General features: G+C 39.6%; 1 protein-coding gene across 1 annotated transcript; it reads left to right on the top strand.

Annotated features, from left to right (window-relative positions):
* The first annotated feature begins 12,099 nt into the window (after positions 1 to 12,099).
* Positions 12,100 to 13,984, top strand: LOC148206177 (uncharacterized). Its single transcript, XM_088107032.1, has 2 exons — positions 12,100 to 13,242; positions 13,322 to 13,984. The coding sequence occupies exons 1-2, from the start codon at positions 12,100 to 12,102 to the stop codon at positions 13,982 to 13,984; spliced, it is 1,806 nt and encodes a 601-aa protein (XP_087963158.1).
* Positions 13,985 to 18,208: the final 4,224 nt, after the last annotated feature.

Raw genomic sequence — 18,208 nt, 5'->3', positions numbered from 1 at the left:
ATGCTTACGCGGGATACAACCAAATTTCGATGTACGGGCCAGACCGGGAGAAGACGGCCTTCATCACCGAGAGGGCGAACTTCTGTTATGAAGTAATGCCTTTCGACTTGAAGAACGCTGGGGCCACCTATCAACGCTTGATGGATAGGATTTTCAAAGAACAAATCGGCCGATGTATGGACGTCTACGTGGACGATATGGTCGTTCGCTCGGCGGACGGCGTAGGTCACGTGCAGGACTTGGAGGAGGTGTTTCGCCAAGTCAGAAAGTTCGGGATGCGACTAAACCCGACCAAATGCACGTTCGGAGTAGCTGCCGGAAAATTCCTAGGCTTCATACTTACATCCCGAGGGATTGAAGCTAACCCTGACAAGTGCGAAGCAGTGTTGCAGATGCAAAGCCCGACCACTCTTAAGGAGGTCCAAAGACTTATCGGCCAGCTCACAGCGTTGTCGCGATTCATCCCGAAGCTGGCCGAAAGGGTCAGACCCGTCCTGCGAAAAATGAAAAAGGGAGCTGGCTCCATATGGGATGCTGAGTGTGAACAAGCATTTCAGGACGTTAAAACCATCCTGCTTAATCGACTAGTGATGAACTGCCCCGCACCGGGAGAGGATTAGCATATATTTTTGGGCGTATCGGAGTCGGCCATTAGTGTCGTGCTAATACAAGAGCGGCCCCAGCCAAGGCTCGTATACTTTGTCAGTCGAACCCTCCTGGATGCCGAAACTCGCTATCAACAAGTGGAGAAGTTGGCGCTGGCTTTGCTAAACGCATCTAGAAGGCTTCGGTCGTACTTTCAAAGTCACCAAGTGATCGTCAAAACCGATTTCCCCATCTCGAAAATCCTCAGGAAACCCGATCTGGCGGGGCTCATAGTGGCCTGGGCGGTAGAGCTGTCGGAGTTCGGCCTACGATATGAACCAAGGGGGTCGATCAAGGGCCAACACTTAGCCAATTTTGCGGCAGAATTGCCCCTCACAGTCCAAGATGAGTGGAGCCTGTATGTGGATGGGGCGTCCGGCAAATCAATAAGTGGGGAAGGCGTAGTTCTAGAGGGCCCGAACAGATTCCTGTTGGAGCATTTCTTGATATTCAAATTCGAGGTGTTCAATAACCAGGCAGAGTACGAAGGCCTGGTCGCCGGCCTAGAACTGGCAAGAGACATGGGGGCTCGAAAGGTCATGTGCGGGACGAATTCCCAATTGGTCGTGGGCCAGATGAATGGCGATTTTCAAGTAAAGGAGGAACAGTTGCTGCGGTACTTCCATCAAGCAACGGAACTGGCGAAGTCGTTCGAGAAAATCGACATCCAATACATCCCATGGAAAGATAATACCCGGGCAGATATGTTATCCAAGCTCTGCTCGGGAAAGGAAAAGGGGCAGTTAACGATTGTCGTGCGTCAAGTGCTACTACAACCATCGGTCGAGTGCCTGGCGGTGTCGGACGAGGAAGGGGACTGGCGATCGAAAATTCGGGAGATAATGTCCCGACAGAATGACGGACGACCCGTTAAACCAGGCGAAGCAAAGAGGATCGCCCGCTACCTCCAATGGGGAACGACTTGTACAGAAGAGGGTCCTCCACCCCCTCCTCAAGTGCTTGGAAACGGAGGAAGCGCGTTACGTAATGGACAAACTCCACAACGGCATCTGCGGTCTCCATACCGGATGGAGGGCTTTGAAAGCCCGGGTACTAAGAGCGGGGTACTACTGGCCGACCATGGAAGCGGACACAAAGACGTTCGTACAGAAATGCCTAAGTTGCCAAGCGCACGCTAACAATACCCACCTGCCGCCTCATACTTTACATACGATAGCGTCGCCATGGCCGTTCGCTCAGTGGGGCATGGAAATTTTTGGACCATTCCCCATAGGCCGGGCCCAGAAGAAATTCCTCCTAGTAGTAGTGGACTATTTTACAAAGTGGGTGGAGGCCGAGCCGTTAGCAACTATAACGGCTTCCCAGGTTAAGAAATTCTGTTGGAAGTTGGTGTGTCGTTTTGGTCTCCCTCAGACGATCATCACAGATAACGGCCGGCAATTCATCGATAAAAAACTGGTCGAATTTTTCAAAAACTTAGGGATCAAACACGTCACCAGTTCGGTGGAGCACTCACAGACGAACGGTCAGGTAGAGGCCATGAATAAAACCGTGGTTGCCGAGCTGAAACGGCGATTGGGGGAAAGAAACGGAGCTTGGGTTGACGAGTTACCAGAAGTACTATGGGCCTACCGATGCGCGCCCCATGGAACGACCGAAGAGACCCCTTTTAACCTAACGTACGGTACTGACGCCATGTTGCCCGTTGAGCTAGGGGAGCCCTCGTTACGATGTTAGGTAGAGGACCTACTGTTGAACGACCAAGAGCTGCGAATTGAGCTAGATTCTCTGAACGAAAGGAGGGACTAGGCGACATTAAGAGCCGAAGCATGCAAACGCATGGTGGAAAGAAAGTATAACTCCAAAGTTCGACCGAGGAGCTTTCAGGAGGGCGACTTAGTGTGGAGAAAGGTTGGAGAGGCTCGACGAGTGACCACTCACGGCAAATTGGCGGCAAAATGGGGGGACCTTTCCGGGTGGTAGAAGCACTGGGAAATGGAGCGTACAGACTGCAACGTGCAGATGGACGCCCAATTCCAAACACTTGGAATGCCACGCATTTAAAGTTTTATTTCAGTTGAATTACTCATAAATTGTACACTCATTTTTCAACGATTAATGAAATGGCAGGACGTCCGTCGTCTCTCACGACTAATTTCAATAAACACGAGGAAAGCACATCCACAAAGACCAAGATGATGAACGGAGAGTTCCCCCGGGAACCATTGTGAACTTTGCCAAACGGTGAACGGAGAGTTCTTTCCGAAGAACCACTTTCGTCCGAGCATCCAAAAAGACCAAGATGATGAACGGAAAGTTCCCTTGGGAACCATTGTCAACTTGGCCGGACGGTGAACGAAGCGTTCTTCCCGAAAAACCATTGTCGTCCGAGCATCCAAAAAGACCAAGTTGATGAACGGAGAGTTCTCCCGGGAACCACTATCAACATGGTCGGACGATGAACGGAGAGTCCATTCCGAAGGACCACTGTCGTCCGAGCATCCAAAAAGACCAAGTTGATGAACGGAGAGTTCCTCTAGGAACCACTGTCAACTTGGCCGAATGATGAACGGAGCAAAACGCGAAAATAAATCAATAGCAAAGCGCGGAAATAAAAATAACTAGATGAATAAAGAGAGATTGTATTCATTAGCATAGGCACCAAAATCGCCATCATTAACAAAAGGACGACCCGGCCAACACCCTGACAATTCGAAATGTTGGACGAGCGGCCTCAAGAATACATCAAAACATCTGAACAAAAAACCCTAAAAGCAAAAAGCAAAGACCATCAATTATCGTCGTCATCCGCCTCTTCATCCTCGACCTTCACCGCCTCGTCAACTACCGTAGCGCCGGAAGGCCCTTCAGTCTCCGGGCCCTCGTCATCCGCCATGGTGTTGAGATCAACCAAGACGCCATCGAATATGTCTTTCTCAATGTCAAAACCCAAGGAAAAGGGTTCATGTATTCCAGCAAGGACGGACGCCTGACGAAGGGCCTTGTTGAAACCCTCCTCGTGCTCGAAGACGATACTCGCCTCTAATTCGGATATCTTCTCCTTTGCCTTAGCGAGATCGTCGGTAAGAGCTCGATTTGACCGGAGAAGCCCGTTCTCAAAGCTTCTCTGACGAGAGACCTTCGCCTTTAACTGGCTGCACTCTTCTAGGAGCCGTTCATGATCGTTTCGGGTACGGCCAGGCGGTCGCTGGCATCAGCCGACTCCCTCTTGGCCTTCTCTAGGTCGGCCTCCAGAAGTTCGATCCTCTTGTCGTAATCGTCATGGGTTAGGATCAACTGTTCCATGGCCGACTAGAGGGACGCAGAGTTCTTCTTTTCGGCCAAGAGCTCGGCACGGACGACGTCCACCCCCCAGCAATAAGCAAACTCCTTTAGATACCAGGCGAGGGAGGCCGCCCAGGTGGACATCTCTAACATAGCGTTGGTTAACTCCACCTCAGAGAGCGGCTCGATCAAAGCTCGCTGAGAAGAGCTCATATGGAATTTTGTTCGGTCACTCATGTTGAATGCCAGACTAAATATCCCACCCGGTAGTGGCGGTGAGGGAACCTTCTCCTTTCCCTTACGGGCCTTCTTCGACGCCGACCAAGACGAAGAGCCTTCTTTATCTTTGTGACTCTCACCTACAGGCTCTTTCCTTTTTCGCACCGGGGGGCAACAGAGGCAGTGGCCGTCTCAGAAGACGGATCCACAAACACAGCCTCAAGGCTCAGGACGGGATCTACAACAGGCGCTCGACTTACAGGAGCAGGTCCCCAGTCGCCTTGACGGGAGGGGCTGATTGTGGCTCCACAGCGGATACAGGGGGCAGCCGACTAGTTGATGAAGACCACCTCACGAGAGGAGGGCGAGGAGCGATCGGTGCCCCCTTTTCCTAGGCCGACGACGAACTGACCCCGGCTCCCTTCCTGGCGGCCATAAAGTTGGATTGGCGGGGGGCAGGAGCTGTCATTAGATCTGGAAAAAACAAGAGAACTTAGATACGTTAAGGTCGACATACTAAAGAAAAATGAATTCAACATAATAATACCATATCGAATGTCATTCGTTCACAATTCTCATGACGAAGGCATTCAACCAAGTGATGGACAGAAATTCGGCAGGGGAGGGCGTTAATGGTGCGCACGGCCTCTAAGTCAGCCGGACCCAACACTCCCACGGGGAACACTTTTATTTTCTGGGGTTTCCTCGTCCAGTAAGAAGGGAACAAGGGGTTCCCCGCAGAGTCATGGAACTCATGACGACCGGAAGCATCGATGATGATCTTGAAGTAGTGTGCTTGAAGTTCTTGAACGAGTCGGAGTACGGACGGAAGAGTGTCCTATCCCGAACGGAAGTTAGAGACCCAACCGCCTTGAGGGAGCGGACGGACCTCGAAGTAGTGAAGGAAGACGGGGATTGTCAGAGTAACTCCCACGGCCAGGCACATTGCTAAAAATGCTTGCATGACCGCCCAAGAGTTGGGATGCAGCTGTGTCAGAGCTACGTTGGCTTCCCGAAGGACGGCCATCTGAAACTCCGTAAAGGGCACCCGGACGAAGAGTTGAGCAAAAACATTGGCATACATATAGAAGAAGTCGTCCGGGCTCGACCTCTTCCCGTAGTAAACTCTCTCGTTCCTCATACTAACCCCCGCCCGGACCAACCGAGAATCCCCCACATCCCGGACGATGTGAAGACGGTTGACCCTCCAGGCCAGTAAGTCGCAGGCGCCGTATGCGGAAGCAAATATATTAGCACCATAAGGAGCCCAGTCGTATTCTGTCACCACACTACCATCACCGTCCGGCTCAAATGGGGAACCATCGATGCGAATGCCGCCCTTGAGCAAAAATATGGGGATTCTGTTGATGATCCGACCATCCGCCACGCCCGGAGAGCTAGGCTCCCGTCCAAAAGACCAGACGGTCTCCTCCAGAAATGACGACGACACCGAACTCGAAGAAGCACCGGGCTCACCATCGGCCCTTGCCGAACTCCCCTCGACGACTCAGAAAAAGAATCAATATGGACAACAGCCATTTATTACCTGAGGGAAGAAGAATACTGAGCTCGAACAAACACGGAGAAAGTGAAAATGACAGCACCACATCTCCCTATTTATAGAAAAATTTATGTAATCGTCGAACACATTTGCGCCGTTGAAAGCCAGCACGAGCAACGCTCTAGATGCGAGGCCGCTTCAACTTCCGCCCCGGCAGACGCGACATGTGTATTTCCCGCCCAAATCCAAATTCGATAAAAATCGAGATCCCAAAGCCTATGAGATCCGGCCCAATACCAGTCCACTGACCCTTGCTACCCCACAATCAGGGTCAATGCCACGATCAAAACCCTACGTACACTGCATATACTAGGGCTTGGGGGGCTTGTGTACTAGTAGGGACTAGGTAGCGAACATACCGGACGTCCATAGGTTCGTAATTGTCCAATCACGCTACCTTGCCGCTCGTCATCAGGAGGGGTCGGGCAGGGATAGACCGAACGTCCGTAGGTTCGTAATTGTCCAATCACGCTACCTTGTCGCTCGCCATCCGGATGAACATCAACTCATTTGAAACCGGCCGACCACATCGTCAATTAACCATATTGCCTATATGGGCCTGTCGGTCGTAGGACCAAACTTCGGGAGGCCGACCGATCACATCGCTAATTAACCAGTTTAGGATTAAAATTAAGGTAAGTAGTCACTAAAAGCTATTGGGCTGAATTTGCGCCGTGATTAACTTTTCACCAATCCCAAGCCCATAGCAAAAACTATAAATACAGATCAGGGTGAGTGGCAGACAGGTTCATTTATTGCACATTTATTACTGTACTATTGAAAATGCCATTGCTCTCAAACTGACTTTGGCATCGAAGAATCTTTGGCAAGTCTTCTCCCACCCGCTGACAGAAGAGTGGAAGGAAGAGTAGATAGCGGACGGATGGCAAAGAGAGAGACGAAGGTGATAGACGACTCAACCCACAACCGAAACAAGTAACATATGATAAATATTACAGGAATATTATTTGGAAAACTTTTAAAAGGATAAATGAACTCTTTGCTAAAAAGGATAAATGAACTCCACTGTAATTGCTAATGCATTTTGACATTGTTTTATAAATAAATAAAAAAGATATTATTGATTGTTTAATTTATTCCCACGACCCTTTTAAAAGAATAATTTAACTAAATTGTGAGAAGTAGAAATTTAAGCTTTTAATATTGTTTAATTAATCAGGACACCTTTAAGATTTTATTGAAAATATAACCTAAACACTTCAAGTGAAAGATGTTTTGATTTTTTTAAAAATGGGTTATTCTTTTTAAGAAGAAATAAGGGTAATGAAAGTTTAGAGGAGAAGTTTTTTTGGCAAGTTGTGGTTGTGATGGTGTTTTAAAGTTGAGTAGTGTGGGTACGTGAAGAAGATATGAAAGAATAGTTACGTTTTGTTTCCTTTCATTTTAATGGTTCAGAATGCTCCTTTTATTTCTGCGTTCCAAATTCTGGAATATAGGCTCTTGGAACATGTATCGAGTATGAAAAAAAATTGTATTCTAGAATTTTGTATCTAGAATGAAAATGTACGATAGATTGTTGTACTCGGAAGGTTATTTTGTAAATTTAGAAAAGCACATTGTTTGGGAATGAGAATATGAAAACATTCTAAAATAATAAGGTGCTTCTCTTCTTCTGCACCTCCGTCTCTTTTCTGCATCTAAAAAAAAACAGCTTTAGAGGCAAACCCTATTCTAATAGAAAGTGTTGAGTGTTAAAAGTAATATGCGGATATTACAACCATGAACTGGTTGAGACTTAGTGGTCATCCTTGTGCTGGTAGATTAAATGCTCCTAAACAGTTATTACTTGTTGACATGACTAAGAGTCATGTAAAACCTTCAAATATTTCATTGACTCTAAAAAAAATTATTGATTCTAATGTGACAACAATAAAACAATCTATAATGCAAGGTATACATACAAGCGGTCTTTAAGAGGATCGAGAGATCAAGATAAATACATCTAATGGAGTAGTTATGTGGTTAATTCTGAGGTGGTAAGTGAGCTTTTCTAGATCCATGTTTAATGCTTATGTTGATTGCCTTTAGTATGTTTCTACTACACGGTCTTTGTTCTTGGAATATGTCAGACACACTTGGATCATTCCGTGTAAGGCATACATCGTTAAGGCGTGGACGAACAATGTTATGCATCTAGGCAACACAACAACAAAAAGGTAATTGTTATTGTTATTTTTTTTACTCATTTATGTTATATGTGTTATAACATTGTTAATGTCATTTGTATCAGGGTTGAGTTTGCACACTAGAGCTGGAAGAGAGTATTGGGGACCAGTATGGAAAACCTATATTCGTGTTGGGATGTTATCCATAATGTCATTGTCCTCCCTCATAATAAGATAAATGTGTCATTTGAAAAATGTCATAACCTCATGAGTGAAACTTATAAAGGATATAGATATAAAAGACTTGTTGGACACATTTCGAGATATGCTTTGGCACTCATTACTAACGAATTTAAATGAGTGAAGCATATAGGATTGAACAATGGACGTTGTCGATGTGTTTTGAGATCAATGTATGGTCTATCCTATGCTTGTGAATTAGCACGATATGACCCTGGAAGCATTTCTTTGGCAAAAATTCATGTCATATGGACTAGATTGAGCTTTCCAAGTATTATGACATATGAATCGCAGCCATAGCTATGCATTGACTGTGAGCTTATATAATTCACAAACGCTTCAAGAAGGTTGACATCGGAGAAAAGATCAACATCATGTAGAAGTTAGTTGAAATTGCTTGCCCTACAATGACATCTATGGTACTTCCTTTGCATAAAGTCAAAACCAAAGGTGCACAAAAGAGTAAATTTCACCAAAATGAAAGGTCTATGAAGCGTGACCCATCATAGTTTGAGCATGTGGGTGGACAATACATGCCTCTTTCTTATACCAAGGAAGTGCTCATAAATTTAACTCTACAAAAACATTACATAAATTGTTGTATACATTCCAAAAATATATGAAATAAAAATGGTTGAGAAATTTGTACTGGTAGAAGAGTAGAATATGTAATTATTTGCTTCATCTCAACAAAGTTGATATCTTCGAGTTACTCGTACATGTGGGCAAGTGCAACAACGTCCTAAGCATATCCGTCACAGGCGTGCAAGTCTCTAGACAACATCGGATACGATACACGTATAAAGGTGACACTTTCATTCGTGAAAATAGTGCATCCAACCAGAGGCAACAATTATGCTCATTTCACGCACTTCCAGTGTTATTGCTCACAATATCCTCCTACTCAACAACATGCTCCTGCTCTTCAGTAACATCATGTTCCTCAATAACATCAACATCAGCTTCTTTAATCCGTTCTCTACAAGATGATGTTGTAAGTCTTCTTTTTCTTTCCTGTAGAACTCTTACTATATATTTGCCTCTTGTTATAATCATATATATATATATATATATATATATATATATATATATATATATATATATATATATATATATATATATATATATATATATATATATATATAACCACCAAAAAAATATTCAAAACAAAATATATTAAATATTTAAATATACAAACAATAAAAATTAATAATATATTTAAATATTTCAAAAAATAAAATATAAAATAAATATATTAATAATAAACTTAAAAATCTATTCTCAACACATAAATTAACAAAACAAAAAACAAATTAAATTTAAAAAAGAAACAACAAAATATAAAAATAAATACAAAATTTAAAAAAAACAATACATAATAGATCTATAAAACATTTCGCAAGATAGAAATTAATAAAAAAAATAAAAAGAAAAATATATTTTAAAAAAATAAAAAAATATAACAAAAAAATCACAAAATTTGAAAAAAATAAACAAATTATAAAAAAAAAGAAAAATCTAAAAAACCTATTCGCAACAACATACATTAACAAAAATAAAACAAAATAATTTAAAAAAATTAACCTAAAAACCTAAACAAAAAAAAAAACTAAAAACCTATTTAAAATATAAGAAAAAAAAGTCTAAAACCTATTCGCAACAACATACATTAACAAAACAAAAAAAAAATAAAAAAAACAACAAAAAAATTAACCTAAAAACCTAAACAAAATATAACAAAAAGAAAATATAAACTAAAAACCTATTCTAAGGAAAAAAAACCTAAACACATTTTCCAATTACATAAATTAAGGAAAAAAAGCAAATAATATTTAAAAGAAAATAATTCAAATTCGTCCACTCTTTAATAGTATTCGAAAACAGGTGAAGTCTTAACTAGTTTTCAAAAACCACTTAAGAACTCACCGATTGTCGAAACCTATTGAGTTTTTAACTGATTTTCGAAAATTTCGTCACTTTTTAAAAATTGGTTAAGGTCTCAACGAGTTTTGAAAAATCAGCGAGTTTTTAACCGGTTTTGAAAAACCGATGAAACCTTAACGATTTTCGAATACTAATGAAGCCTTAACGATTTTTGAATACTAATGAAGCCTTACGGTTTTCGAATATCAATTAAGCCTTAACGATTTTCAAATACTAGTTAAGTCTTGAACAATATTGAATTTTCTTTCCTTTTTCAGAACAACTATGTACAATGCATATCAACCCACAAAGAATGTTCTATTATAATCATTCTCTACTATTTACAATTCCAAACACTGAATCAAATCCACTTACCTAGGGGGAAAAGAACGACGTGCAAAGGAGGAAAGGGAGGAACGATAGTAGACCTTCAATGTAAGTGTGAAACGAGCAAAGGAGAGAAGGAATGAGAAAATGAAGTAAACGAATAGAAAGAGAGCTAAGAACAACGTCATGGGTGAGGGAAGGAAAGGGAGAAAGTGTAGAAAACGTGCAACGAAATATTTAAGCGTAGGACAAACCAAGAGGAGTGAATTGGTTCGTATCAAAAGATTCTACGTCTAGTTGTTAATCTCTCTAAAAGAGGGATTAACTTTTTCACTAAATATAAAACAATTTACAAAAGATAATAAGAATGAGAGTATAAAACACTTCTCTTAATATATAAGATATGACCAACACCTTCTTTTGATCCACAAAAGAATGAACAACTTGATTCTACTTGGTAGAGAGACACCACGAACTTAGATAGACTAAGTAACAACTTCTCCTTCTTCAAGCACTGAAACAATCAAGCTAGCTTAAACACTCATAGTATTTCAAATTATTTTATGTGCTCTGTAAAAGTTTAAGTTAATTATTTATACTCTTGCATTTGAAAATTAGGTCAGAAAACTAAAAGTCAGGTTCACAACTATCACTGATGATCGATTATTATAAGTGATAATTGATCATTCCATAAACATTTTAAAAAATAATTTTTTCGTACTATGATAATCGATTATTCTTAGTGATAATCAATTATGACGGAGACTTTTATGAAAAATAAAACTTTTTCTATGTACTATGTGTTGGGATAAACTTAAATTTGAGGGTTTTATTAATATTGTAAGGGTGTTGCTCCCTCCACCACCACACCTTTCTCCCTCCACCTCCCCTTTACTATTTTACCCCTCAGTAAAATTTTATTTTTAGGAGGATCTTTGTTTTTTAATTTTACTCATTCATAGCCTATTTCACTGATAACCTATGTAGTTCCTTGCATGAGTAAAATATTTTCCTTTCATTTTAACATTATACTTATTCCTTTCTCTAGTGAGATACTACAAGTTGCAAAGGTCGGTGGTGGTTGAAAGAATTATCAAGTAATCTTCCTCTTGTGATGATATAGTGTTGCTCTTGTGGTGCAGTGCGTTTGTGGTACAGTGCGCTTGTGGTGCTTCCTCTCCAGGTGCGTAGTCCAATAATCCTTCGCATAAGACCTAAAAACCTAAAATAAAAACGAAACCTTTAATGGATGACAATCGTTGAAGGATGTCATCCATTAAAGGTTTCGTTTTTATTTTAGGTTTGTTTTATTATTTTATTAGATATTTTAATATTTTGATTTATTATTTTTGAATATATTTTTAATGTATTTTAATAATGTATATTTATATTAGTTTATAATTAAATTTTTAATTTTGGATGTTATATATAATTAGTTTTTAAACGTAATAATTTTGTAAAATATATATTTTTTATACATGATTTTTGTATCTTTAATTCTTTAACAATTTTATAATTGTATAAAAAAATTACTTATTACTTTATTTATATCAAATATATAATTTAATTATATTAATATTTTTATATTTGTTTGATTAATTATTAATTATGTTAATAAGGCTCATTATAATTTTGTAGGTGATTATTATTTAAAATGGATGAATATCTTCATATGGATTCTCAACTGGTTGTAGTTTGAAATCTGATTTGTCTTCATCAATTAGCAAAGTTGTAGAGAGGGATTTAACAAATAAATTTACAACAAATGAAATATTTTGTTCACGGGAGCACTTAATTCAATGGGTAAGAGGGATGACTTATGATTTAGGATTTGTTGTGCTAATAGTAAGATTTGACATAGCTACTAGTGTACGGGAAAGAAAAACGTTCGTCATACTTGGATGTGAAAGAGGGGGAAAATATAGGAAATACAAAGCTGATGCAGTGGCTAGTGTATACGGCACTCGTAAATGTGAATGTCCGTTTAGATTAAAGGGTAAACCATGTTCAGATGGGGTCGGATGGGTGTTGAAGGTGATGTGTGGACATCACAACCATGAGTTGGCTGAAACTTTAGTTGGTCACCCTTATGCTGGCAGGTTAAATACGAGTGAGAAGTCATTACTGGTTGATATGACAAAGAGTAAAGTTACACCTGCAAATATTTTATTAACACTCAAACAAAATAATGATCGAAATGTCACAACGATTAAACAAATCTACAACGCAAGGCATGCGTATAAACGATCATTAAGAGGGTCCAGAACTGAACTACAACAACTTATGATGTTGTTGGATCGGGATAAGTACATTCACTGGAGTAGGTGTGCTGATGATTCAGAGGTTGTTACTGACTTGTTTTGGACACATCCTGATGCGGTCAAATTGTTAAACTCATTTAATGTTGTATTTATGATGGATTCCACATATAAAACAAATAGATATAGACTTCCGTTGCTTGAGATTGTGGGTATGACGTCTACAGGGTTAACCTTCTCAGCAGCATTTGCTTTCTTGTCTACTGAAAGGCAGAGTAATTTCACATGGGCTTTGGAAAAGCTGAAAGGTTTATTTTTAACATCTGAGGGTGGTCCTAAAGTCATTGTCACTGACCGAGACTTGGCTTTGATGAATGCCATAACAAATGTATTCCCTGAGTCATATAAGATGTTATGTCAGTTCCACATCCTTAAAAATGTTAAAGCTAAATGCAAAATGTTAGTTCATTCTACTGAGGTTTGGGAAGTGTTGATGGATGCATGGGAAAACGTGATGGATTGTGCTGATGAAAGCTTGTTTGCTGAGTATATGAATGGTTTTCAATACGCAAGCAGTTCATGGCCTTTGTTCTTTGAATATGTGAATCAGACTTGGATTATTCCGTACAGCACATACTTTGTAAAGTTCTGGACGAACAAAGCAATGCATTTAGGGAACACAACCACAAATAGGTATGTTGTAATGTTATTTTATTTATTTGTTTTGTAGATAAATATTTATTTGCACTTGTTGAAGTTTTTTTTTTTGTTTCAAGGCTGAATCTGCTCATTGGAGCCTGAAGAAAGTTTTGGGCAATAGTATGGGTGATTTGTGTTCTTGTTGGGATAATATTCATAGCGTCATTATCCTACAACACAACAAGATTAAGGCGTCATTTGAAAGTAGTTTGTTGCTCAAGAGTGACCATTTTAAAGGCTACATATATAGAGAACTTATTGGACGTGTGTCTCGATATGCATTGGATCTCATTGCTAAGGAATTGAAAATAGTGCAGCAGATAGGATTGAACTCCTCAAAGTGTGGATGCGTATTGAGACGTACATTTGGTGTCCCATGTGCATGTGAATTAGCACGATATGATCCTAGGATGATCCCTATAGGTGAATTTCATATCATGTGGCGAAGATTGCATTTCTCAAATGTTGAATTAAATGAAACTGAGCCTCAGTTATCCATTAAAGATGAGTTGAAACAAGTAGAAGAACGATTCAATGAGGTTGACGTTGGCGGTAAAGTCACCATCAAGCAGAAGTTACTTGAGATTGTTTGTCCTACAATGACATCAATGGTCCCTCCATTACATAAAGTCAAGACAAAGGGTGCACAAAAAAGTAAAGTTAAACGAAATGAAAGGTCTACTACGCGGGATCCATCATATTTTGAGTATGTGGACATGATGGAATCCTACTTGGCTTAGTCTTCCTTTTGTATTTTTACTTTTCCTAGCTTAGCTCTTAAGGAGTATGGGTTACTATAAATACCCAACTCCTCTCTTGTATTCGGACTTTTGAGCTGAATGAGAATTATATTTCTGAAATCAGAATAATTCTTTCTTGAAAGTCATAGGCTAGAGAGTCCAAAGACTCCCTCTAGCCACCTTCCAAGCACACTCTCATTCTTCCATTTCTTCAAACTTCACGGTGCTTCTCTTTCATTTCCACGCTGAGCCTCCACTGCCACATCTGGCACGCGTCAGCTGCCAGTACGTCTCCATTCTCTCCTTCGCATTTCATTCTCGCGTCTTATTCCACCACAAAACAGATCTTCATTTCTTCACATCTCAGAATCCACATCTTTCCCTCTCACGTTGCACATCACAGAGCATCTCACTATCTCTCGAGAGTTCTCATCATCGAGAACCATTGCTTCCATCACAGTAAGCCTCTATTCCATTTCTCTCTTCACAGATTCCACATCCTTTTCACCATTTCTTCATTTTCTTTGAGTTTTGACCGATTAAACACCTCTCCAACCTTCGTTCTTTCCTTTTTCACCGTTTCAAACACCATTTCCACCGATTAATCGGTCAGTTTAGTGATTCCTCACCGTTCTAGGGTTTCCTTCGTGTTTATAAGGATTTCCACCGATTAAACTTTAGATCTTAGGGTTTTCTTGAGTCTGTTATTAGTTTAACAGTTTTCCTTCGAGTCAGCTCTCGATTTAGAGCTTCGTTTCCACTCCGCTGCGTCTTCACTCGTCGGAGAGAGCTTCGAGGAGGTTCAGTTTGTGTTCGCGCATCTTCAATCAATCTCTCCTCGGCGTTCGTCCATCAAGTGGTATTCAGAGCAAGGTCGAACACGCTTCGAAGGTAAGTATCTCGGTTCGTCTCTGTTCTGAGTTTTCTTCCATTATTGAGTTGTTTCGATTCTTCAGTTCTTGCGTTTGATTCGCGTCTCTGTTTTTGTTTCTAGTTATGTATCGGTTTGATTTTGATTCTGAGTATTTTGTGTTGTTTCTTTTCATTTCTGAGGTGTTCATTATTTTCCTTCATTGTCTTGAGTGTTCTGATTTGTTCTGTGCCTGGAGTCATTACTTTGAGTCTTAGTTCATTTTAATTCGGTGAATCTTCTTTGTTTGAGTCTTTTAATTTCTAAATCCATTTCTGTTTTGTCTATGTCATGTTACATTGTTTTAGTTGTCAATTAAATTCGAGTTTAACTAGCTGATGTTGGTGTTTTGTGATTCATTTGAGTTGCCTGCACTGAGTAAGTTCTGTTCACCATATATAAGCTATGACAATTAGATAAATGAGCTTGGTGGCAGATTTCAGTGGTAGAGATAATGAATCTCATGTTTTTTAATCTGTTTAATGATAGCTTTGTTTGGTTTCTGCCTAATCAATAACAAGTGCATACCAAGTGAGCAATGAAAGGCTCAGCCTAGCTCGGTTGCACATTGATTAATCAACAGATTTGTGATTTGGCCAGCTACACCGAACTGGTTTTTCTTTGAAGAGTCTGTGAGTCATTCATATTTGGTTTTAAATTCTTTGCCAAGTTCTGATTCAAATATTTTTTTCCAGTATTGTCTTCGTTTCATTGGCATCTATTGAGGTATATGAATCTGCAGAATTGCATTAAAACTGTTTACAACAGTGATTGAATTTAGTTTGAACTTCTGAGTTTGTGATCCATAGTGTGCATTCACTGTTTTCACTTTGCTATCAATTCTGCAATTGAGAATAAATTTTTGTTCACTCAAGGAAGCCTAAACCAGTGATATTGAAACTATAATTGTGGCTGAGAGTGATTAACCTCTTGTTTTTCCTTTAGATTTTTTTTTGAGTTGAACCATGTTCACTTTCCTTTGGCAAAAGTCTGATTAAGTTGCAAAACTGATTAGGTGATCTGTTGTGAATTGTGACTAAAAATAGCAAGTTCTAAAGTGTTATCCAACTCAGATTTGGCTATCAAATTGAAAAAAGAAAAAAAAAAAAAGCAAAGAGAATTGGTGCAATTCACATTATTGTTCACTGTTTCAGTAAACTATTTCTGCCAAAATCAAATCAGATATAACTTTCTTTAGTCATAACTGGTTCAACTTAAGTCCTTTTTATTGTTTTTAAAATCTGTTCTAGTTCTATTCCATAGGTTCTATTTGTTGTGCTTACTTTGATCAAAAGCTTTGTTTCTTGCTTGTCTTGGTTGATAACTCTGGTTTTGTCTCAGTGCACGTGTAAACTCTGATCTGCTGTTCTGTAATTGAGCTTTTGTTTGCTTTCATAATCTGATCTTGAGTCAGTTTCTCTGCTGTGTTGTCCTTATTTGTGGCTGTCCTGCTCTGATTTCTGATTTTTTTTGACCTTAGCCTAGCCATTCTTTATTGAGAAGCTTTTACACCTTGGTTTCTGGAATTTGAAAGAAGGTTTGTGTGCTTGGTAGCATCTTAGGTGGTGGTGGTCTAAAAGACTCTCAAGTCTTGAACTGCCAAGGGAGAATCTCCCTTCCAAACCTTTCATTTTTTTTTATGTGCTTTAAATTTCAAAAGAGAAGCCTGAGTGTTGTGAGTTTTGTAAGGCTGACTTGGCCTAATTTCTTGGCAATTTGAAATAGAGAATTTCATTGTTCATCTAACTGTGTTGCTGATTGTTCATTGTGCAGGAAAAGGAGTTTGAGTGATCAAACTAGAGCAACTGTGATTGTACTTATTTTAATCTGCTCTTGCATTCATTTTGAACCTTAATTTGTTTGCTGAATCACTGCTACTTTACCTGTACTGATTGCATTTTGAACTTCTTCATTTCTGCATCAACACTGTTTTAACTCCTAATTTTTGCATTGCATTGGATTGGTCAGGTTTGATTAATATTGAACATTGCTGTCACCAGTTTGGTCCATTGATTCTGACCAGTTTAATTCACTGATTTGCTATACAGGCTATACTGGTCATTTAATTGTGAATCAATTTTTTTTTCTTCATTTTTTCCTGCATTGTATCATGTGGTATATCTACTGTTTTTGGTGTAACTGTGCATATCTGATTTAATTGGTGTCATATAGCTAGTGCATCAGTTACAAGAATGCAGTGTAGGATGTCTACAAGTGAAGAATGAATCTGCTGATTAGTTGAGCACGAGGAAGAACCTAAAATCAACAACTAGAAATAGCATTAATCAGGGAAGTTGCTTAGCTATATTGTTTTTGTTTGTTTAAACTATTTGTGTTATAGCTTGCAATTTGTTGGATGTTGTGATTTGCTGAATTGGGTGTGATTTTCTTGCAGTTTATTCCTAGAGAGCAAAAGACAATTTCTTTGTAACTGCATCAAGGGCACAAGACCGAGAAAAGGGAAGTGCTTACTGCCATACACATCACCTTGTGTAATCTGTTTTGGATAAGCAAATTTTGATTGAAGATCCGTGCATTTACTTTGTAGGAAACTGATCAGGAAAGACCAAGAGAATTGATAGCCGAAGCACAAAGTGGAACAACAAAGTTGAGCATGAAGTGGACCAGTACCAAGACCGTAGCAGCCTAGTTTAGTTATTTTCTTTTGTAATTGTTTTCCTTTAATTTGTTTGTAATAGGCTTGTGTTAGCCTACTGTTAGTTTCATTTTTGTTGTGTAAAAGGGCCTTTTATAAAGTCCAAGTTCTTTGGAAGAGTCCTTGGTGCTCTTTCAAACTCTTGGCAACTTTATTTGCTTTTATTTTTAGCATAGCTAGACAGGTGAATGTGTCTTGTTAGCCAAAGCTACAAGCTTCACCATAGGAGTATATATTGATTTGATTTGTGTATCTCGTAGGGTCATTAGAGTCCGCTGGTTTCCTTAGTGTTTTGTTTCTTTGATTTTGTGTTCTACGTTTAGGGGTGATTTAGGCTAAAAGGGATTAAACTCTAAGCCTTTTCACATTAGAGTCCGAGAGTCTAGTCTTTTATTTGTGCTTAATTGTTTGAGTTGTGTACTTTGTTTCTAAAGGTGATTTTAGTTTAAGGGGTAATTAGTTAGTAGCCTAACACATTTCTGGCAAGGCAAGACTTGGTACTTAAGCAGCTTTTTAGCTCACCTCTCTTACCTGGGACTTGTCTAAGTGAAAGTTTTGAACCCTTTAGATTAAGAAAACTTTTAAAAACAAAGATGTCTTCTTATGGTTCATATAGGTCTTCTAGGTTAGATAAAGTTGATGAAATGTTTAAACAAGC

This window comes from Vigna umbellata, chromosome 1 (genome assembly GCF_029865625.1).
Source record: "Vigna umbellata cultivar VRB3 chromosome 1, Vumbellata_1.0, whole genome shotgun sequence".
NCBI lineage: Eukaryota > Viridiplantae > Streptophyta > Magnoliopsida > Fabales > Fabaceae > Vigna > Vigna umbellata.
This window is presented reverse-complemented; position numbering and strand designations above follow the sequence as displayed.